General features: G+C 42.5%; 1 protein-coding gene across 1 annotated transcript in view; it reads right to left on the reverse strand.

Moving 5' to 3' along the window:
• The window catches only part of RAD50 (RAD50 double strand break repair protein), a 549,855-nt gene extending 532,469 nt beyond the window's left edge, over window positions 1-17,386 (reverse strand). The window contains exons 1-2 of the mRNA XM_082256750.1: window positions 17,301-17,386; window positions 11,830-11,990 (exon numbers count right to left, since the gene is read on the reverse strand). Coding sequence (XP_082112876.1) covers window positions 11,830-11,958 — 129 coding nt within the window. The 5' untranslated portion in view covers window positions 11,959-11,990; window positions 17,301-17,386. The remainder of the gene's footprint in view (window positions 1-11,829; window positions 11,991-17,300) is intronic.
• Window positions 17,387-24,598: the final 7,212 nt, after the last annotated feature.

The following is a 24,598-nucleotide window of genomic DNA, read 5'->3' on the forward strand; positions in this document are numbered from 1 at the left end:
ACAGCTAAAAAATATCCAATATATTCAATTTTTGTCATATATTTAGGCCAAAATGTATTTAGCTACATGTCTGACAAAAAAATTCTCAATGAGTGTATTTTTAACCACTTTAAGACCAGAACATTTTACCCCCTTCCTGACCAGACCATATTTTGCAATTCAGCACTGCATTATTTTAACGGACAATTGCGCGGTCGTACGACGCTGTACCCAAATTAAATTATATCCTTTTTTTCCCCACAAATAGAGCTTTCTTTTGGTGGTATTTGATCACCTGTGCGATTTTTAATTTTTGAAAAAAAGAGCGACAATTTTGAAAAAAAAAAAAAACAATATTTTTCACATTCTGATATATAACATTCCCCCAAAAAAATTTACAAATCAAAAATTTTTAACATTTTAGGCCAATTTGTTTTCTACTACATATTTTTGGTAAAAAAAAATTGCAATAAGCGTATTTTGATTGGTTTGCGCAAAAGTTATCACGTTTACTAACTACGGGAACGATTTATGTCATTTTTATTGTTTTTTTTCTTTTTACTAGTAATGGCGGCGATCTGCGATTTTTTTGTGGGACTGCGACATTGCGGCAGACAGATCGGACCCCTAACTGACATTTTTGACACTTTTGGGGGGACCAGTGACATTACTACAGTAATCAGTGCTATAAATATGCACTGTTACTATAATAATGACACTGGCAGGGAAGGGGTTAACACTGTTGGTGATCATGGGGTTAAATGTGTGCCTCATGCTTACTGACGTGTGTGGGGGGAGGGGGTTGTGTGACACAGATCGCAGGTTTAGCTATGCTGAATCCTGTGATCTGTCCCTGCCTGTCACAGAGGAGATCCGCCCGGTTTGTTTACACAAGCGGGCGGATTTCCTCACTCTTCCCTCGACGATTGGGGGAAGAGCAGCGGTGATCACCGCCTCTCCTCCCCTGGCCCGACTCCCGCTGTGTCTGAATACAGCGGGGGCGAGCCTCCGGCGGCGCGCCGCCGAGAGAGGGAGGAATCCAGCGACGTACCGAGCCGCTCTGCTACAGTAGCAGCAACATGAGCGGTCGGCTAGTGGTTACCAATGTGATCACAGTTATTTTGAATCTGTTTCCCAAACAGAATGGTAAAAGTCATGGTTAAAGAAATAATACCTGGATAGGGGTTGTTCCTGAATGATTGCTGATAATGGGCCAGCATTTATCTCCAAGATCTGCCATGAACTGTAAAATTCCTTCAGATTCAGTGGAAATTTCATATTCCATATCATCCTCAGAGTTTGGGTATAGTGGTAAGAACGAACATGACAATCAAGGATAAAATTGTAACAGAAGAGACTTTTAAAAAATTGGGAAGACACTATTCAGCATTTGAAATTTTAATGGGAAAACCATTTCCAACACCTTGGGCAAAAGGTGCTCTTGTAATCATGCCTGATGATTTAGAGCACATTATTGTACTAGGTTGATTCAGACTTTGAATGGCATCTACGGTGATGGGTCTGTTTTCCACTTTCTTCACAGGAACCAACACACCCTTTCCAACCTGGAGATGTAGTCGTCGTGAGACAACTAAACAAGGTCAAGGGATCCGGATACCTTTTGGACCACAGATGGTGATCGCAGTGACCAGAACAGCAGTCCTGACTAAACAGAGTCCCCAGTGGATCCATGCGATCAGAGTAAAGAGAGTAACAAAGGGGGGCAAAACAGATGATAAAGACCCTGAAATTAAAGTAACAGACAAGCAGGAAAAGGATACAGAAGATGACCTGGCTACTGTCTCCCCAGATTTCTGGGAAAGCACTGTGTGGACTTTTGATTTTGTTGGTCTTTCTGCCAAAATAAATAGACCCATGCACTCCCAATAGGTGATTTTACGCTGCCCATAGGTCCAATTATAGATGTACTTAAACAACAAAGGAAATCTTTACAGCACCTTAATAACATATAATTTAACAGTACATCAGGCAATTGTAAAAACAGCCATTATGAGGGGCAAACTTGCAGCAGCCAACACTTAGTTGTCACAGGATGCCTACCATTCATGGTATAATGTGTTTACAGGGTGGTCACCCACAGGAAGCTAGGTGGTGGGGAATTTATTTCTACCCATTCACTGTCTGCCCCCGTTCACACTAAGGCGACCTGTGAGGCGACCTGGTCGCCTCACATGTCGCCGTAGGTCGCCTCCCATAGGGAAGCTGCGGACCCGTTCTAATAGGAGCGACACAAGTCGCTCCGACTTAGAAAAAGGGTCCGGAGCTTCTTTGGGGCGACCAGGAGGCGACCGCCATAGACTTCAATGTTATGAAGTCTGTGGCGGCCGCTCCGAGGTCGCGGCGCGCTGCTTGCACCGCGACCTCGGAAGTCTCGGTGCGAAGTAGCGTCGCCCCTATGTGAACAGGGGCTTATTGTTATTGTTTTGGTTATACTTGTCCAGTATAATTGCTATTGGTATGTGCTTTTAAGAAAAAGATTAACAAGATGACTAAAAAAGCTGATGATCAGGTTAGGACAAGCCTGTTGCCCAATGGATTTAACATATTCGTGATAAAAGAGGGGATTGAAGGGTTAATGGTGTTTTCATGTATATTCTCTATTATTTCTGCGAATATGCCCGATTTATAGTCATAACATCTTGTTTGTTCGACTATGTCTGACTCTGCGGAAATGAAAATAGGAAAGAGTTGGGACTTCAACCACTTTAGGACCGGAGGATTTTCCTGCTTAATGTCCAGGCCACTTTTTTCAACTTGGCACTGCGCAACCAACATCATGGCTGACCTCAAGCTGTACGTCTGCGTCACGTGGCTAAGCTCCTCGTGACGCGTTTCGTCATAATTCACAGGGGCGTGTCCACGTAACGTATACCCATTCTACTCATAGAGGCAAGAGCCGGAAGTGGGTAAAAATTAAGAAATCATATAACATTTGTGAAATAAATCCAAACAAATATAGAATGTAAAAATAACTACATCCAAACGTATAATAATTGTAAATAATTGAAATAACATTAATAAAAATTCAGAAAACGGAAAAAGGAATAATATTCCATACGGGGCCTGAACCGGAAGTAGTCGCTCCACTAATGCGGAAGACCCAAAAATGGATATGCTGTCAATGCATTCCACAGCAAGGCCGGATATTAAAGCAAGGAAACACCAAGGCGGATGTAGCATCGGTCGTGGAACGCAACATGAGCCACCCAACAAAGGCTACAGAACAATGCAATTTTAATAAACTCCCGACACTAAATTAAAAGCAAACAAAGAAATTAGAGCTTAAGAGACTTTTGATGACATAGTCCTAATAAATACTAAAATCATCACCATCATAATAATAAATCCCAACAACAATATATAAAATAGGAATTAAAAATTACAAAATCCGATTTAAGATCATTATTAAGGGTAGAACAACACATATGACAATGTAAATATCCATTGGCAATGTCCTATAGCGGTATTCTATTTCCAAAAATTCCATTAACACAGAAAAAATTGGATTAAAAAGGGGAAAAAAATGTATATCATAAATAATGAGTATAGCCAGGCGACTCAGGCACAACAGCGTATAAGAGTCAAAAAAGGTCAGTGATATATGAGCCAGAAACAGAAATGAAAACACATATGCATAACAATCATATTGAAATAACACAAAAACATACAATCTAGCTGTTATTAATGAAGGAGTTAATATCACAATCGACGTTTAGACCATGTGGTCGATAAGATATAGTGCCTTGACAAATTGTGTTTTCTGTGTTATATTTGCTATGTGTTCCTTCATTCGTACCTGGAAAGCACGAACAGTACGGCCAATGTAGTGTAAGCCTCAAGGGCACATGATGATATAGACCACATTCATGGTGGTGCATGTCAGGAGGGTGTTAATATTATAGGATTTTAATGTGACATTAGAACAGAATAAAGTATACTTTGTTTTTAAGAGAATAGAACAAACTGCACTTCTTTTACAAGGGTAAAACCATTAAGTTGAATAAAAAAAGGTCAACTTTTCAGGTGGATCAACCACATTCGGGGCAATCTGTAGCCTACCCGGAGGGAAACCCCTAAAAGGTAAACAGTGAGGTTTCAGGCAATAATTTAATTTCTTCATTATTTTTTTGATCAAATGGTACTGGGTAGAAAAGGAGGTGAAAAATTCCTGGAGTTCCCATCATTCTTTCTAGGGCAGGATGTTAATAGATCAGGTCTGTCTCTCCCATCGACTTCTGAAATAGTTTTATTCAGACAGTCAAGTTGGTAACCTTTCTCCAGGAACCTAGTTTTCAAAATGTATTTTTAAGCATAAAAACTGACTCTTAGGAATGGCTTTCAACCAAGGGCCATAATGGCCAACTTTTCGTGCTAATATAGCCATTACGGTCAGATTCCTTAAAAAACGTACTAGTGACCAATCTGTTATCAGCAACTTTAATGTAAGATCCAAAAAATGAATCTGGGTCTTACTCATTTCATACTGCAATAGGATCCCCCTATCATTGCTGTTAAGTTGTTTTATGTAGCCATCCAATGACTCAGCATCACCATGCCAGAGGAGGAGGACGTCATCTATGTAATGCCTCAACAAGACCAATTCCGGTCTCCTATCGGCATAGCTGACCTCCTCCTCCCATCTGGCCATAAAAAGGTTAGTCAAGCTGGGCACAAACTTTGCACCCATTGCAACCCCCTGGCTCTGTAAATAAAAAAATCCATGAAACCAAAACAAATTAGGTTTCATAGAGAAATCCAATAATTTCAAAATTAATTCCTGCTGTATCAAAGGAAGAGAAGAATCTCTGTTAAGATAATATTGTACAGCTGCATATCCCTGTTCATGCGAAATAATTGTATATAGGGATGATACGTCGGCAGTTGCCAATATAAAGCCATCCCTCCACTCAATTTAATTTACAAGATTAATAACTTGAGTTGAATCCTTAAGATAGGATGGAGATTTCACCACGAGGGGTTGCAAGTATTTGCAAATATATTGACCAGCCCTCGACGTGATGGAATCGATGGCACTGATAATTGGAGGACCCGGGGGTTGGACAGGAACATTAGGCAAAAATATATCACAGGAGTTCTAGGGGCTGAATAGACTCAAGTTATTTTCCTTTTTGGTCAGTATAGATGTACGATGACCATCCTCCACTATCCTGGACAATTACCTTTTATACAGCTGCAAGAAAAAGTATATTAACCCTTTGGAATGATATGGATTTCTGCACAAATTGGTCATAAAATGTGATCTGATCATCATCTAAGTCACAACAATAGACAGTCACAGTCTGCTTAAACTAATAACACACAAAGAATGAAATGTTGCCATGTTTTTATTGAACACACCATGTAAACATTCACAGTGCAGGTGGAAAAAGTATGCGAACCCCTAGACTAATGACATCTCCAAGAGCTAATTGGAGTGAGATGTCAGCCAACTGGAGTCCAATCAATGAGATGAGATTGGAGGTGTTGGTTACAGCTGCCCTGCCCTATAAAAAACACACACCAGTTCTGGGTTTGCTTTTCACAAGAAGCATTGCCTGATTTGAATGATGCCTCGCACAAAAGAGCTCTCAGAAGACCTACGATTAAGAATTGTTGACTTGCATAAAGCTGGAAAGGGTTATAAAAGTATATCCAAAAGCCTTGCTGTTCATCAGTCCACGGTAAGACAAATTGTCTATAGATGGAGAAAGTTCAGCACTGCTGCTACTCTCCCTAGGAGTGGCCGTCCTGTAAAGATGACTGCAAGAGCACAGCACAGACTGCTCAATGAGGTGAAGAATCCTAGAATATCAGCTAAAGACTTACAAAAGTCACTGGCAAATGCTAACATCCCTGTTAGCTAATCTACAATACGTAAAAAAAAAAACTAGAATGGATTTCATGGGAGGATACCACAGAGGAAGCCACTGCTGCATGTTTACAGTTTGCACAAGAGCACCTGGATGTTTCACAGCAGTACTGGCAAAATATTCTGTGGACAGATGAAACCAAAGTTGAGTTGTTTGGAAGAAACACACAACACTATGTGTGGCAAAAAAGAAGCACAGCACACCAACATCAAAACCTCATCCCAACTGTGAAGTATGGTGGTGGGGGCATCATGGTTTGGGGCTGCTTTGCTGCGTCAGGGCCTGGACAGATTGCTATCATAGAAGGAAAAATTAATTCCCAAGTTTATCAAGACATTTTGCAGGAGAACTTAAGGCCATCTGTCTACCATCTGAAGCTCAACAGAAGATGGGTGTTGCAACAGGACAAGGACCCAAAGCATAGAAGTAAATCAACAGAATGGCTTAAACAGAAGAAAATACGCCTTCTGAAGTGGCCCAGTCAGAGTCCTGACCTCAACCCGATTGAGATGCTGTGGCATGACCTCAAGAAAGAGATTCACACCAGACATCTCAAGAATATTGCTGAACTGAAACAGTTCTGTAAAGAGGAATGGTCAAGAATTACTCCTGACCGTTGTGCACGTCTGATCTGAAACTACAGGAAGCATTTGGTTGAAGTTATTGCTGACAAAGGAGGTTCAACCAGTTATTAAATCCAAGGGTTCACATACTTTTTCCACCTTCACTGTGAATGTTTACATGGTGTGTTCAATAAAAACATGGCAACATTTCATTCTTTGTGTGTTATTAGTTTAAGCAGACTGTGGATTTCTATTGCTGTGACTTAGATGATGATCAGATAACATTTTATGACCAATTTGTGCAGAAATCGATATCATTCCAAAGGGTTCACATACTTTTTCTTGCAGCTGTAGGTAGGACTCGGGTTACAAGATAAAGGGGTATAAGTGTCAGTATTGGATAGAATCCTATGCATTTCGTCCATATACGATTGTTTGTCCATGACGATGATCCCCCGACCTTTATCCACAGGGTGGATAATAATGTCATCCCGCCGCTTTAATGATTCCAAGCCTTTTTTGTAAATGGGTGAATGTAAGGTTTCCTAATTTTAATTGCATCTAGATCTCTTAATACCAAATCTCTAAAAACTCTGACTGAAGGTGCTGTTTTACCCGGAGGATTGAAGACAGAGGCATTGGCTGGATTACAGTGTTTAACATGATTATCAGTGTTAAAAATATTACGTATAGAGTTAGTAACCGGGATATCTTTGTATATTAATTTTCCTCACATATTTGAGCATCCATGAAAACATTAACTTATTAAGCGGACATGGGGGGCAAATTTAAGGCCCTGATTGAGTACATGTTTCTCTTCCGACTAAAGTGACACTACTCAGATTAAATAAAGCGGTGTCAACTAAGTTCTTTTTTGCTCTAGTCCTCCTCCCGCCTCGACTACCCCGTTTTGATTGCTATTTATTTTTGGTTTTTGTCCCCCTTTGGGGAAACAAACAGTTAGTGGGGCTTATTTCAAGGGGGAGGCAAAATTACGCTGATGATAAGTTTGATAGCAGCTATCCCCATCTCTATGATAGCTTCTAGGGGAGTATACATAAGGTGAATCGTAATAGGAAGGCCTAAAGGGATTGTCATAGGGATGTTAAGTGATATCTCGATTGTCACCCCCAATCATCACTACACTACTCTAGTGGTGTAAACCTGTTGTGTACAGGGATGGGTCCATTATGATTATAATGGTGATTCATGCCACCTCTTCCTCCCTGACGATTAGGACCCCCTCTGTCCTCCTCCTCTGGTGTGATTTCTCCTGGTATTAGTGTTAATAGAGGGTAAGTGAGGTCTAGGGGCAGATTGGGGTGGGTGGGGCTAGGGCGATCAGTAATACCAGCTGAAATGGTTTTAATTTGCCATTTAAATTTGGTGTTTTGTTTATAATCGCCTGTATCCCTTATGTATTTCTTCCTTTTCTTGACTTTTGGTCATAATCCTCTTTTTCCAAGTGTTTCTTGAGGATTTCCAATCTCCTCACATAATCGTCCTGTCCCTTAAATTTTTCAAATGTTTTCCTAAGGCTGGTAATTTCCTCGTCTATAGTCGCGAGTTTCCTCTTTTTCTTAGTGACAAGAAAACTTACCAATGAAAGACCAGCCTTATTGAAAAACTGGAACCATTCAATGGTATCCAAATCATCCTTATGGGGGGCATACTCCCATCTGAGACTCCTAGGGATTATTTTTTCAGCGAGGTACCTCTCTAAAAAGGCTATATCATAGTTCAAATGAAGTTCAGATGTAAGTACATTTTTTAACCTAAGGAATAGGGTATCGATGTTATCAGGTATTATAGCTGCATCAGTAAACATATCTTCTATAGCAAAAGCATGTGAGGTTTTAAACTCAAAAATATGCATTTTAAGATTTTACATCAAAGCTGCAATAGTAATACCAATAAGTTTCAACAATAAAAACAATCAAAATATTGCGCTAAGTGATAATGTATGAAAAGGATCCTTTTTCAGATATTAGTTCCTCTAGACATTTTTCTTGAAATTGTGACAGCTAGTGGGGATTTTTCTCTCTCTCCCCCCCCGCCCCCCCCCCAGCTGTCACAATTTCAAGAAAACTAGGCTGAGCAGAGCTCTGCTCACATGGCAACGTTGCTCATTCACAGTCCTCTATGAATGGAAAACTACAAGTCCCGATATCCTTTGCAGCTGTTGACTTGTAGTTTTCACTGAACTACCATGGCGCTGTGGAGGCCCATGGTAGTTCATTGAGTCTTCAGCCCCGTACACACGTACTGATCGTCGGCCGAACGATCGGCCGTCTTTTGTCCCCGGGCTGTCCTGTCTGTTGAAAACTGCAAAAGACTACACATGAATTTTGTCGGCCAACAGCAGCCGACTGCAGAAGTGATGTCATGTGATGGTTAACTTTCCGTGTGTTTTGTCTTTTCTGAGCATGCCCAGTCTTGCAAATCTGCTGTCTGTCGGCCGAATTCTGTACTGACTGGCGAACAATCGGCCGTTCTGGTGTCGGCATACAAAAATTTTAATGCTTGCACGACAGATTCTGTTCGGCCGAAAGTGCGCTGTCGGCTGTCGGAAGCATCATACTAACAAGCCGAAAATCGGCCGATCGGTCGTCGGCCAAATCTTTTCGGCCGACAATCTGCACGTGTGTACGGGCCTTTCCTGTCAGATTGTATCTACTTGCCCATACGATGTACAGGTACACAGATACAATGACAGGCCCGCAGGAGACCTGCATGGCCCCAGCGATCAGCTGATCGCTGGTGCATTGCTTTAGAGCAGGGGTCTCAAACTGGTGGCCCTCCAGCTGTTGCAGAACTACAAACCCCATGAGGCATTGCAAGGCTGACAGCTACAAGCATGACTCCAATAGGCACAGGCATAATGTGACTTTTAGCTCCACAACAGCTGGAAGGCTGCCAGTTTGAGATCCCTGCTTTAGAGGCTCCAGAAACAAAAAATAATAAATGCACATTTTCTTACCTGCAAAAAAGAAAAAATGTGCATTTATAATTTTTTGTTAAAACGTTGACTTATCCTTAAATAAACAAAAAAGACACATAATAGATTTTTAATTTAAACCATAAATATAAAAAGGAAAATGCCAAATGTTCTAAAAATAAAACCAGGTAAAGTCATTGTTTCAATTTATAAAAGAGGAGGGGAGTTCATGACAAAAAAAAAAAAAAAACAGTCAGCTGTAGGCGCCCCACCTTCACCCCACCATAAATACATGCTATCGCTTGCCCGCATTATAATAGCTGTGTTTCAGACATGTTTGAGAAGGGGGTGGGATGCATTTAGGAATGAGGTTTTAAACAAAATGCTGATATAGTTATTGTTGCTGGGAAGACAGTTGCCTATAGGCCGGGGCTACAGTTTGGTAAAGCTGGCTCTGTACGAGAATTTGGCAGCTAATGAGTGCATTGACAGCCAGTGTTGTGCAAAACAGATAGAGCTAAATTTGCATGTTGAGATTTCTAACACGCCACCAGCTCAGCCTGTCCCATGCAACACTGACTAACAACGCAATCACATCAGCTGCTATGTTCCCACGCAGTTTTACCCAAAATGATAGCACCAGCAATTCAGTGCCCACCTCCACCTACCCACTAGCTCTTAATGACCCGGTCGCCAGAGAGGGTTTTTTTTTTTTTTTTAAGTCACCATGGCAACCTAGCAAATTAGAATTGTCCAGACCTAATGTACACACTGCATTCTTAATGTGTTTTAACACTATACACCCAAGTATTTGGGCATTTTTTGTATTCTTGTAGTCACATGCATTTGATCCACTGAAAATCCTTCAGGCTTATGTAAGGACACATTTTTAAAAAAAATATGCAGTAGATCTCGACAATACATAAATAATTCCCACTGTTTTATCCTAATAGTGTGTATCTAGAGCCAACATTTGTATTTACAATTTGGATAAAGCAGTGAGGGGTAAGAATCCTTGTTAGGTTTTTTTTACTGTCTGTGTCTCTGTAGTGACCACTATCACTAGTGAAAGAGAAGGAGAAACCAACATTTCAGTAGGGGCAACTGTTCTTGTAACAACTGTCTAAGGCCCCATGTACACGGCTGCTGATAAACGGATATTTAGAAGCAGTTGGGCATTTTTTTAAGCAGCCCCTGAACTCTCCTCTATGTTATCTTATCTGTCCATATACACTGAGACATTCATAGTTAGTTGAGTTTGGTGGCATTTTTTTTAAAGCAAAAAATGCGTTCAGTTTTTTGGCATTTAAAATGCCAAATGCTTGTAACAGTGTGTAAACGCGGTAACTTGCATTTATAAGCACTTCGTTTATAGGTGTTTTTTGGGATACATTTCTGACCATTTTACAATGTAAAAACACTTCCTAACGCAAATGCTGCTAAACGCGCATAAACGCGGCATGTAGACGTGGCAAAACTGATGTTTTTAACCGCCGGTTACTAGCCATCAAGTTCCAGCGTTCAGGAGAGGTTTTCAAATGTCCCATGTACATGAAGCCTAAGAGGGGATTTTACTCACTTTAGAGAAATTTTCTCCCACTTGTTGTATTTCCAGAACAGGAAGTTAGAGGAAATCTCCCCATTTCCTATTCTACCCAAAATGAAAAGAAAATGCTTGCTTTTAGTTATACTTTAATAACCTGGCAAGTACAGAAAGTTACTTGTTTATCCCGACAGAAATGTACTCCTCTCCTAAATTTCTGTTGTAGGCTGACATTGCTAAAATTACAACAAATGGTGCCAGTCTTGCCTAGTTGTCTTTTGCTGAACTACAAAATATTTCCTCATGTCGCCACACAGGGAAAGGTGTGGAACACCTGGAAAGCCTGATTAGACTGCTTGAGATAAGAGTGTAAAGGACAACATGGGACTTGTGGCTGGAGCAAGAGGTGTTTTGTACTAATCAAACCGCTTGTAATTGTTCACTTAAAAGATAGGTTTACTTTACACCTGTATTTAGGGTGTAACATGTTACATTCAAGGAGACCCCCCCTTCCCCTGGAGCTGCTGTCGCATTTTAAAATCGGTAGAGCTGAGTTCCGCCCACACCTCTTTCATTCACCAGGATCTATTAATGTATTACCTATGTGCTGATCAGTGCCCTCATAGTTCATTCATTCTTTCTGCAGCTCTGAAATGGACAGCCCATACAGAGGTACAGGCGCAGTGCTGTGCGTAGTATCTGCAGGAGCCTGACATTGCATCCCCCGATCCACTGATTGTGAGTGCAAAGTTCTGCAGGCTCTTGTGGAAAAAAAATATGTGCATTTATTATTTATTTTTTTTCAAAAATGTGAATTTATCCTATAACAGACCAAAGTAAGCAAATAAGATATGTTCACCGTTAGTATTTAAATACACTTTAGCTACCTAAATGCTAATTCATGAGACAACTTACAGTTTTCCCCGCTCCATTTGGTCCTACCAAAATTGTCAGCGGAGTAAAGAAAGTTATGACTTGCTTATCCTTATCCTCCACTCCAAAGCTTCGCACACCGAGTATGCTCATTTTCTCTATTTTTGACATCTTCAAGGTTTTTTCCTTTTTGTCTGATCAAGCAAAAAAAATGGCAGCTGCTCAAATCAACTATTTTTCTGACTTCAAAATCCTGAAAAACAAAATTAAAACTACTCACAGTTATACTTACACAACAAAAGTATGAAACATTTTACATTTGAGTTAACATAAAACATGTATGATCATTTGGAAAAAAAAAAAAAAAAACAAAAGGGCTTAAAGTGGTTGTATACTCATAAAAAAAAAAAAAAAAACCCTACAGGACAAAGACATATTGAGCTAGTATGCATCGCATACTAGCTCATTATGAAATACTTACAGTGGGTATGGAAAGTATTCAGACCCCCTTAAATTTTTCACTCTTTGTTATATTGCAGCCATTTGCTAAAATCATTTAAGTTCATTCTTCTTCCTCATGAATGTACACATAGCACCCCATACTGACAGAAAAACACAGAAGAAAAACTGAAATATCACATGGTCCTAAGTATTCAGACCCTTTGCTGTGACACTCATATATTTAACTCAGGTGCTTTCCATTTCTTCTGATCATCCTTGAGATGGTTCTACACCTTCATTTGAGTCCAGCTGTGTTTGATTATACTGATTGGACTTGATTAGGAAAGCCACACACCTGTCTATATAAGACCTTCCAGATCACAATGCATGTCAGAGCAAATGAGAATCATGAGGTCAAAGGAACTGCCTGAAGAGCTCAGAGACAGAATTGTGGCCAGGCACAGATCTGGCCAAGGTTACAAAAAGATTTCTGCTGCACTTAAGGTTCCTAAGAGCACAGTGGCCTCCATAATCCTCAAATGGAAGACGTTTAGGACGACCAGAACCCTTCCTAGAGCTGGCCGTCCGGCCAAACTGAGCTATCGGGGGAGAAGAGCCTTGGTGAGAGGGGTAAAGAAGAACCCAAAGATCACTGTGGCTGAGCTCCAGAGATGCAGTTAGGAGATGGGAGAAAGTTGTAGAAAGTCAATCATCACTGCAGCCCTCCACCAGTCGGGGCTTTATGGCAGAGTGGCCCGACAGAAGCCTCTCCTCAGTGTAAGACACATGAAAGCCCGCATGGAGTTTGCTAAAAAAACACCCAAAGGACTCCAAGATGGTGAGAAATAAGATTCTTTGGTCTGATGAGACCAAAATAGAACTTTTTGGCCTTAATTCTAAGCGGTATGTGTGGAGAAAACCAGGCACTGCTCATCACCTGTCCAATACAGTCCCAACAGTGAAGCATGGTGGTGGCAGCATCATGCTGTGGGGGTGTTTTTCAGCTGCAGGGACAGGACGACTGGTTGCAATCGAGGGAAAGATGAATGCAGCCAAGTACAGGGATATCCTGGACAAAAACCTTCTCCAGAGTGCTCTGGACCTCAGACTGGGCCGAAGGTTTACCTTCCAACAAGACAATGACCCTAAGCACACAGCTAAAATAACGAAGGAGTGGCTTCACAACAACTCCGTGACTGTTCTTGAATGGCCCAGCCAGAGCCCTGACTTAAACCCAAATGAGCATCTCTGGAGAGACCTAAAAATGGCTGTCCACCAACGTTTACCATCCAACCTGACAGAACTGGAGAGGATCTGCAAGGAGGAATGGCAGAGGATCCCCAAATCCAGGTGTGAAAGACTTGTTGCATCTTTCCCAAAAAGACTCCTGGCTGTATTAGATCAAAAGGGGGCTTCTACTAAATACTGAGCAAAGGGTCTGAATACTTAGGACCATGTGATATTTCAGTTTTTCTTTTTTAATAAATCTGCAACAATGTCAACAATTCTGTGTTTTTCTGTCAGTATGGGGTGCTATGTGTACATTCATGAGGAAGAAGAATGAACCTAAATGATTTTAGCAAATGGCTGCAATATAACAAAGAGTGAAAAATTTAAGGGGGTCTGAATACTTTCCGTACCCACTGTACCTTAGAACGAAGCCCCGGCGCGGTCGTCTGGACAACACTGAGGGAGCTGTCATCTTCCCTCGGTGTCTCTTCCTGGTTCAGCGGCTCTGGCGCTGTGAGCGGCCGGAGACGCGATGACGTCACTCCCGCACATGCGCGCGGGAGTTTCACTTTCCAGCAAGATCCGGCAAGGAGTTCTGATGGTCCGCCGGACCTTCAGAGCGCATTTCTGCCGCAGACGTCAGTGGCTGCATGCAGGTTGAATATCTGCAAAAAAAGCCAGGCTGTAAAAGTCATATAGCGGAATATACTACCACTTTAAAACTAGTGGTAATTTTGACTTCAAATTTCGTTTTAGTTATAGTCTTTTGACTAAACTGCCATTTTAGTTTTAGTTGTATGTTAGTAATCTGAATTGTTTTAGTCTTATTTTAGTTGACTAAAATCACCGGTACATTTTAGTTGACTAAAATCTAATGAGTTTAGTTAAATTTTAATGCATTATTTCTTTAGAAATGCCAAACATTATATATTCCTTTTAATTTTAGTTGTATTTTAGTAGACTAAAATAGTATTATTTAGTCTACCAAATTAACACTGCTTAAGACTCTCTCCCCACCTCCATATACTGGTGCCAGGCCAAACCCCACCAAGAGGGGAAGAGTCGCAAGTTACAAGTTCCCCATGAATTCCTATGAATTGGGCTTTAATCAAGGAGGACAGAACCATAGTACGACCCAATCCAAAGGAATGCATTGCAAGTGGTGTACATGCACATTAGACACGTGTCTAGCTGGTAAGATGTTTGGGGTTTATACATACTGACCTCTAGGCTGCAGCTTTGATGTAATGCTGCAGCTGCCCCTTGTCAGCTCTAAAACTGAGAACTGAGCAACCACATGACCGCTAATCGCTAAGTTCTCGGTCTGCTCAAAGTGGAGAGCGAGGATGGTCAGGCAGGTGCACTCCAGAGCCAGGCTGTATATGTCCATAGACTAATGCCCCATACACACGTGCAGATTATCTGCAGACTTTTGTCTGCAGACTAACCTTTTCTATGTAGTGCAAGGGCCTGCCGGATTGCATACAAATTGAAAGTGTTTAGGTTTGACCTCATATTATATGGTTTTGGTAAGTCTGCAGACAAAAGTCTGCAGATAATCTGCACGTGTGTATGGGGCATAACAGCTGCCCGAGTCCCTGTGAGACCAGGAAGTGCAGGGAGAAAACCTGCAGCCAGGTACAGACAGCGCTGGATTGATCAGAGGGGCAGGTAGCTAAATGTTTTTACCCTAATACAGGGTAATGCATTAAGGTAAAAAAAAAAAAACGTTCAGACTTTAGAGCCACTTTAAAAATAAAAGTTTGGGGTTTTAAAAAAAAAAAAAATACATAATTGCCTCAATGAGACCCTAAGCCTGAGAACTGATCACTTGTTTCTCGGGTCTGCTCTGTGCACAGAGTGGTGACTGCCAGCGGCTATCAGTTCTGCCCCTCCAACGTTCACCGCAGCACTGGGCAGGGGGAACTAGGCAGGAGCCAATGGCATGCTGAGGCTGAACCAGCTGCCGATCAGGCTTCTGGGCAGATCCCAAAGATATGGTCGGGTTCCGTCCAGGTCCTGGTGCAGCTCTGTAATGTCAGGACTTTAGCCTGCTGTTGGCCGATTCTGGGTCACAGAACAGCACAAGTGCACTCCTGTGACCCAGAAGAGAAGTATGATCAAAAGAGCTCTGGCTATACTTCTCTTTTAAAGTGGTTCTAAAGGATCACAGTTTTATACCATCACGCATTCAATGAATGAAGGTATAAAAAAAAAAAAAAAAACTACTCTGCACAGCAGTGCCCCCCCTCCCCTGCCCCTTACTTACCTGAGCCCCATCACCATCCAGCAATGTGCACGAGAGCCTCGACTCTCCAGGGACTCTCCCTCCTCATTGGAGACAGCAGTGAAAGCATTTGGCTCCCACTGCTGTCATCACAGCCAGTGAGCCACTAAGAAGAAAAAAGGGGTGGGGTCGAGCCATGGCTCTGTGCATGAACATACACGCAGAACAGCAGCTCGGGAGTGAGCCTGTTTGGATGCGCCCATTGCAAGCTGCTTATTCTGGGGGCACTCAGTAGGAGGGAGGGGCCTGGAGCACCAGCGGGGGACATGAGAAGAGGAGGATCGAGGACTGCCCTGTGCTAAACTGTTGCACAGAGAATTTAAGTATAACTTTTTTTTTTTAACCGCCTTTAATCACTTTTATCACTATGGGCACTGATGGTGCTGCCCGTCAGTGCCACCTCTCAGTGCCCATCAGTACTCATCAGTGTGGCATATTAGTACCTCCTCATCAGTGCCCATAAGTGCCACTTCATCAGTGCCGCTTCATCAGCGCACATCAGTGAAGGAGAAAAATGTATTTATTTTCAAAATTTATTCACAGAAAATAAGAAAAACTTTTTTTTTGTTCCAAAATTTTCTGTCCTTTTTCTTTTTTTTGTAAGAAAAAAAAAAGCCAGAGGTGATTAAATACCACCAAAAGACAGCTCTATTTGTGTGGGAAAAAAAATGTCATATAGGTACAGTGTAGCATGACTGCGCAATTCTCATTCAAATTGTGTGAGCGCTGAAAGCCGGAAGGGGGTGAAAGTGCACTGTAGGCAAGTGGTTAAATAACACCGTGGTGATCAAATAACCTGGGGGGATGACAAGCGACCACACAATTGTCAATTAGAGTAACACAGTGTTGTATCTTAAAACAATCGCCTGGTCATGAAAGGGGGGGGGTAAATCTTCTGGAGGGCAAGTGTAGGCTGGTCACTTTGAATATACAATCTCTATACAAGCTCATTTGGATTTACCAAAACTAAGTAATATGAGGAGACACCTAAAAACTGCATTCAATATATACCAAATCAGACAATCCCTAGTTTCACATAGTTAATAGTAGATCTAAAGCATTGTATCTCAACTGCAGTCCTCAAGTACCCCCAACAGGTCATGTTTTCAGGCTTTTCATTATTTTGCACAGGTGATTTGATCAGTTTCACTGCCTTAGTAATTACCACAGCCATTTCATCTGTGGCAAATCCAGAAAACATGACCTGTTGGGGTATTTGAGGACTGGAGTTGAGAAACCTTGATCTAAAGGACGTTGTACAATCAGATTGTATACTGTATGGTCAGCATTAGACTAAGTCACCACTGTTGTGCTGCTTTCATATGAAAGTGCTGATTTTAACAACCCACGAAAGTGTAACCCAGCCATTATCTTCCATTTAATGTTCACTTTCCGATGAAATGTTAGTTCTTGTGACTATTTCAGAAGATTTGAAGCGTAGGTTGTTAGAACTCACCGAGACAGCGTACTAGAAATGTGTAACAATGATTCCCAACCATCCACGCAGCGCGGGAAATCTACCTTCAAGTCCCGCCCACAGCATGGAATCACCCTACCTTTTCCAGCGACTTCCTACTTTTTACGTCACTTAGTAATACAACTTGCCACTCACATCCCCCTTCTCAATCAACCCATGCGTTCTTGCTTCACTTCCTAGTTTCGGTATAGAAAACAAGCCTCGTTCTGGGAACACATGATCTCCTTCTCTCTCATTCTGTTCCACTTCCTTATTGCCAAGCCTCGTTCTGAGATCCAAGTCTCAAGTCACATTGTTCGCTTCTCGGGTTTCACACTCACTCGTTCATCTTCACTTCCCTATTCCTCGATGGATCCTCCAAGCCTCCTTCTGAGAGTCAGTCAAGGCTCACATGATCGCTGATCATACAGATTGCAGAAAAAAAAAAATTCTCTTCACTCCTTTATTATGATAGATACAATAACCATAGTGTCTATTTCAAACTGCTTATATTATAGAAGCTATTTATTTTATGCTATTTAACCACTTAAGCCCCGGAGGATTTGGCTGCTCAAAGACCAGGCCCTATTTTGCGATTCGGCACTGCGTGACTTTAACCACATAACGACCGCTCACATTGCTGCTACTGCAGCAATGTGGCTCGTTATTGTCCAGCGACGTAGACTTACGTCGCTGGACTCCTCCCCTTGTGGTCGGCGCTCGCCACCGGAGGCTCGCTCCCGCTGTATTCAGTCACAGCGGAAGTCGGGCCAGGGGAGGAGCAGCGGCGATCGCCGCTGCTCTTCCCCGATCCTCTGGGAATCGAGTGTGGAGATCCGCCCCCTTGTGTAAACAAAGCGGGCGGATCTCCTAAGTGACAGATTGCAGGGTTTGATTTTTGATTTTTACATTTTTTGGGGGGAATTTCATATAAAAAAATGTGAAAAATATTGTTATTTTTTCAAAATTTTCGCTCTTTTTTTGTTTATAGCGCAAAAAGTAAAAATCGCACAGGTGATCAAATACCACCAAAAGAAATCTCTGTTTGTGGGAAAAAAAGGACGTAAATTTCTTTTGGGTGCGGTGTCGCACGACCGCGCAATTGTCAGTTAAATTCGCACAGTGCCGAATCGCAAAAAGTGGCCTGGACGTAAGACAGCAAAATCCTCCCGTGGTAAAGTGGTTAACAGACAATTGCGCGGTCGTGCGACGCTGTACCCAAATGAAATTGACTTCCTTTTTTTCCCACGAACAGAGCTTTCTTTTGGTGGTATTTGATCACCCGTGCAATTTTTATTTTTTGCGCTATAAACAAAAAAGAGCGACAATTTTGAAAAAATATTTTTCACATTTTTTTATATGAAATTCTCAAAAAAAATGTAAAAATCAAAATTTTTTAACATTTGAGGCCGATTTGTTTTCTGCTACATATTTTTGGTAAATAAATCGTAATAAGCATATTTTGATTGGTTTGCGTAAAACGTATTGCGTTTACTAACTAAGGGAAAGATTTATGTCATTTTTATTGTTTTTAACTAGTAATAGGGAGATCTGCAATTTTTTTTGCGGGACTGCGACATTGCGGCAGACAGATCGGACCCCTGACTGACAATTTTTACACTTTTGAGAGTGCCAGTGACATTACTACAGTAATCAGTGCTATAAATATGCACTGTTACTGTAAAAATGACACTGGCAGGGAAGGGGTAAACTTTATTGGTGATCATTTTGTTAAAGAGGTTGTAAACCCATACAACCTTTTTTTTTTTTTGGCAACCTGTAAGAGAAACACATAATGAGCTAGTATGCATCGCATACTAGCTCATTATGCAATACTTACCTTAGAACGAGCCCCCGCCGTGCAGACCGCTTACCTGCATGACGGGCGACATGTACAGTCGCCCGTCTTCCGGGATCACGGCATCCAGCCATCTGATTGGCCGGAGCCGTGGTGACGTCACTCACGTGCGCGGGAGCCGACAGTCACAGCACGGGGCTCTGAAGGAACGGCACCAGCGGCCGTTCCTTCAGAGCGCATGCGCCAGTGACGTCACTGGCTGCATGTAAGGTAAATATCTCCTAAACGGTACAAGTTTAGGAGATATTTACAGTACCTATAGGTAAGCCTTATCATAGGCTTACCTATAGGTTAAAGTGTCAGAGAAGGGTTTACTTCCTCTTTAAATGTATCCTTAGGGGCGTGATTCTAACTGTGGGGGGCGTGGCTTGTGATGTAACCACAGAGACATATGATCCTACATAGCAGGATTGCATAGCCTCTGTACTTACATCAGGGAGAATGACAGAGAGCTGTGTTTACATCAGCCGTCCGTCCTTCTCCCTCTCCTGCGGGAGATCGGGAGTGGCCGGCGGACATCGGAGCTGCCGGTCACATGCGCGGGGATGTCAGGGAACGAGCGGGGGCAGGAGCGCGCCTCCGGCTGCGCGCTCGCCCCCTACAGGCTCCTGGGCGAGCAACGTAGGTCTAAGTCAGTTTGCCCAGGAGCGGCTGACTGCCACATTAAATAGTTGTGCGGCGGTCGGCAAGTGGTTAAAGCGGAGTTCTGGCCACAAAAAAAATTTTACCTAAAAATACCCCCCTAATCCTAAACTATCCCCAATTACACTAATACTATTCCCACATTACAGTAGAGTATAGTAAATGAATATAGATAAAATCGTACCTTTAAAATTGATTGCAGAGCGCGGCTATCTCTGGTGTGGGCGTCTGAAGCCGCTGTGTCCCCCGCTGTGTCCTTCTTCCTGGTTTCAGCTACCCAGAATGCTGATCGCAATCTCACGCATGCGCTGTAGATTGCGATTGGCAATCAGAGTAGCAGCCGGCCATTCCCATTGCATCCTGGGATTGATGACACTCATCTCCCAGGACGCAATGCAAAGGAGGAAGTGACGTCGGGGGGGGGGGGGGCGCAGCCGCATAAGGAGAAAGAGGAAGGAAGGTAAGTTCATTTTCATTAAAAAAAAAAGGTAAGTGAAACAAAAAAAAAATATTAATTATCCAATTCTTTTTCAGGTTTTTTTACTCTATCTCAAAAAATGATTTGGCTATAGATACAACTGTGAAATATAGTGCAAAGTAGGAGTGCCACCTTTACTTCAACATAGTTGCCAACATTTGAAAAAAAATTCCAGGGACACTTTGCAGCACAGCTATCAATTACTTACCACACCCACTTCCCTGAAGCTCCACCCACTCCACATAATTAATCTCCATTTTGTTATCATCAGATTATAGGGTCTCAATAAAGAGAGAATTACGGGAAATTGAAAAGTGAATTTCAAACTTAAGGCCAAAGTAGCAGAGTTGGAATAATTCTCCCATTCAGCTGCACTACTTCTGCCTAAAGTTTAAAATTCTCATCACAATTCCCTGCAATTCTAAAGTGTCAAATGTGCTCAGGTGTGACCATACCGAAAATATGTAAATATAAAGTGCAAGGTGTAAATAAGTACAATAAAACCTAATTATACTATCTGGTACAACCTGCTGCCAGAACTACAACTTCCAGCTGGGGTGAGAGCTACCCGGGGCATGCTACACTGTGTGGAACAAAATTAAAAAAAAAAAAAACGGTAACGGACAGCCCGATTAACGGGTACATTTCCCCAGGACAGGCTCCTATTTGCCGGGATTGTCCCAGCAAAAACGGGACAGTTGGCAGGTATGCTTCAAGTCAAACCCGAACACTTTAGCCATGCATGGCAACATTTTATTTTTAAGGGGGGATGCTGTGGACTCTGGTGTAAAGGGGAACTCTAATGTAAGGGGGTTTCTGCTCACCAAACCTCCCACTTACATTAGAGTCGACAAGGCACCCCTTACATTAGTGTACTCACTCGCTTGGAGGCAGGAGAGAGAAGGGGGGAGGGGGCAAACTTTAGTCACAGACATTGGAGTGTTAGCTCACTCACCCGAGGATGGAGGCTCAGGCTTCTACACTTTTCATCCACAATGTATCTGCCGGTTGCTGAGCCTCAAACTTCCAGCCCACAATTCCTATTCCTGAGGCACAGAATGCTGAGGATTGGAGTGTGGGTGGGCAGATAGAGGGGTAGGGGCAAGTACAGGAGGAGCAGATAAAGCCCTCTCTCCTCTCCTGTCCATGTATAGGGGTAGCTCCCCTGTGCACACCTATGCACTCAGTGGGTGTGGTTCTTGGTAACTTGCAGAGCCACAGTCCATTCTGAATATTGTGTCCAGGTTTCAGGTGGTCTGAAACCCAGACACATGATTCAAAACCTGGACTGTCCGGGTGAATCCCAGACAGGTGGCAACCCTAGTGCAAAGCGGCATAAAACTCAAAACTAAAACTGTAATTTATTACAGCTTACCAATCATTAGATGTAGTGGCTGCATCAGTTTTATCTGGGACTGTGACAGGGCAATAAAGTAGTTAACTGGGGGTGATCAGGGGTAAATCTTTATTAGGGAATATATGTCGGATACCCTTAACCTATCTGGGAATCCCTCTAACTACCACTAACTGTCTCTCCCACTAACTGAAGTCAGAAGTGACACTAATACAGTGATCAGTAAATTATCTGTATACTGTATATAGTGAAAGGGTGAAAGGGTTAACTGGGGGATGATCAGGGGGTGACAAATGTGCCTATGTGTACTCTCTCACGCTGGAACCAAAATGGGCTCCAGGAGAGGAGATTGCATCATTTCCTCTGCCTGTGTTTACATGACACAGGCACAGGACATTCTGCAATTGGTCAGAACCGATCACCAGGTCCAGGACAAAAATTATTGCTGAAAATCAACCGAATCAGCACAAGGGGGCAGTGGTGCTTGGGAAGGGGAGCGGGGGGACAGTGTTTAGATGGAGAGACAGTGAGGTGTACAGAAGAACAGTGGGCAAGACAGGGGAACAGTGATGCTCAGTGATGGGACAGGGGGGCAGTGGTGCTCAAGTTTTGGGACAGGAGGACAGTGGGGTGAACAGGGGGAGTGGGCTCTACAGGGGAGCAATCTGTAAGGTTTGTCCCCCTTGGGGTGGGATTTTTCAGGTAAAAAAACAAAAAAAATAATTTTTTAAACATTTACAAATTTTATTTCATAGATAACACAATGTACAATCATAAAAACAAATGCGGTATGAAGCTTAATGGTACAACCATTTCTATATAGCTGGTTACCATGGGCAGCCCGTGACTAGATCAGGCAGGAGCAAACCCAACATGTTTCAAGATTTTTTTGGGGTTCAATCTCTTCATCAGGGGTACCAGACTACCATATACATGAAGTCTGTCCGGGAGAGAGCTAAATTCAATTACATATTCATTATATTCACATTATACTCACATTGTGTAACATGTAAATGACCAAAACACCATATGCACAAGGTTGTACTAACCAATAGAGGGAGTACCAAGCAGAAAACCGCATGTTATTATTAATGTATAAGGTAGTCTGGTACCCCTGATGAGGAGATTGAACCCCAAAAAATTATCAAAATGCGTTGGGTTTGCTTCTGACTGTTCTAGGGTTGCCCCTGGGTGAATTTTCCATATAATGTGATTGTTACAGTCCAGTTTTCTCTTCAATATACCAGGTGATGTGGGTCCCCTTTTTGTACCCCTTGTGGGCCAGGTCTTTTCCGGTCGCTGGTGTTCCATCCGGGGGCTGTTTCTCCATGGTGTGGTGTGTGTGGCAAAGAATCAGCAATATTGTTTTTAATAACATGCAGTTTTCTGCTTGGTACTCCCTCTATTGGTTAGTACAACCTTGTGCATATGGTGTTTTGGTAAATGTGATACATGTTACACAATGTGAATATAATGTGAATATAATGAATATGTAATTGAATTTTGCTCTCTCCCAGACAGACCTAATGTATAAGGTAGTCTGGTACCCCTGATGAAGAGATTGAACCCCAAAATAATCTTGAAACGTGCTGGGTTTGCTCCTGCCTGTTTTAGTCACGGGCTGAACATGGTAACCAGCTATATAGAAATGGTTGTACCATCAAGCTTCATACCGCATTTGTTTTTATGATTGTACATTGTGTTATCTATGAAATAAAATGTGTAAATTTTTAAACAATTGTTTTTTTTTGCCCTGAACAATCCCACCCCAAGGGGGACAAACCTTACAGATTTGTTTGAGTTTTTGGGATGTGGGCAGTCTACTGACACAGCAAAACAACCTTTTCCTACAGGGGAGCAATGGAGTGGACATGGGGCAGTTGGGTGAATGTTGGGGGGGGGGCAGTGGGGTGAATAGGGGGGGAGCAGTGGTGCTCAATAGGGGAACAAGGGGGCAGAGGGGTGGATGGGGGTAGTGGTGCTCAGTGGAGGGGTCAGAAGGTCAGTGGGGTGGACAGTGGTGCTTAATGGTGGGTAGGGGAGTGTTCAGCATTGGTGATTAGTGCTGCTGTCGGCAATCAGAGGAGAGGAAAAATTTCTCATTATCAGTGAATAAAAAAAAAAATGGTATTTGTTAGTGGGAAATGCGGGGCATTAGTGTTTAATAGGGGAAGAAAGGAGAAACATTGATGCTCAGTGGGAAGAAAAGGGGTAGGAGCCATGGAAATCAGTGATGTTGGTCCTAAGTGGTGGAACAGAGGGGCAGTGGGGTGGACAGAAGGGCAATTAGGCAGTTTGCAGTGTCAGAACTTGGAGCAGAGATTGGCGATACAGTATGTGCCCTAAATGCCAGGCACTAAGGACAAATCTACCTTACACTGTGTTCTCAGAACACTGCCTGGGATTCAGACAATGCAGGTCAAATGAGTAAAAAGCAGGACTGTCCCAGCAAATCAGGCACACTTGGCACATATGCATGGTACTGACTGCTGAACTGTGTATGTATGCTATGCCGATCATTACATAATCCTGACTGCTGTGTACATTACATACTTCTTATATTTCACTCAGTACACCATGCTGTATGTTACATATTCCTCATGCTGCATTATGTACACAGTGCTGTACAGGAAATCTACGTTGACAGCATACACTTTAAAGCGGATGTAAAGATTGAAGGTTTTTTATCTTAATGCATTTTCTGCATTAACATAAATAAAATCTTCTATTGTCAGCTCCCTTCCCTAGCAATCAGTTATACTTACCTTAGCCCAAACTCGATCTAGCACTGTGCATGAGAGCAGTGGCTCTCTCTGCTCTCTCCCTCCTCACTGGACTCAGTGAGAGCAGCAGGAGACATTGGCTCCTACTGCTGTCAATCAAATACAATGAGTGAGGGGCAGGCCGAGCCACACTGTGTGTGTCTATAGACACACGCAGTGTGGCTTGAAATCGAGCCCGCAAGTCTGCCACCATAGGAAGCGGCTTTCTGCAGTGGCACATGGAGACAATGAGGAGCCAGGAAAGCTGGCAGGAAAGTCAAGAAAAGGAAGATCGGGGCTGCT

This window comes from Pelophylax lessonae, assembly GCF_965119305.1.
Source record: "Pelophylax lessonae genome assembly, chromosome: 4".
NCBI lineage: Eukaryota > Metazoa > Chordata > Amphibia > Anura > Ranidae > Pelophylax > Pelophylax lessonae.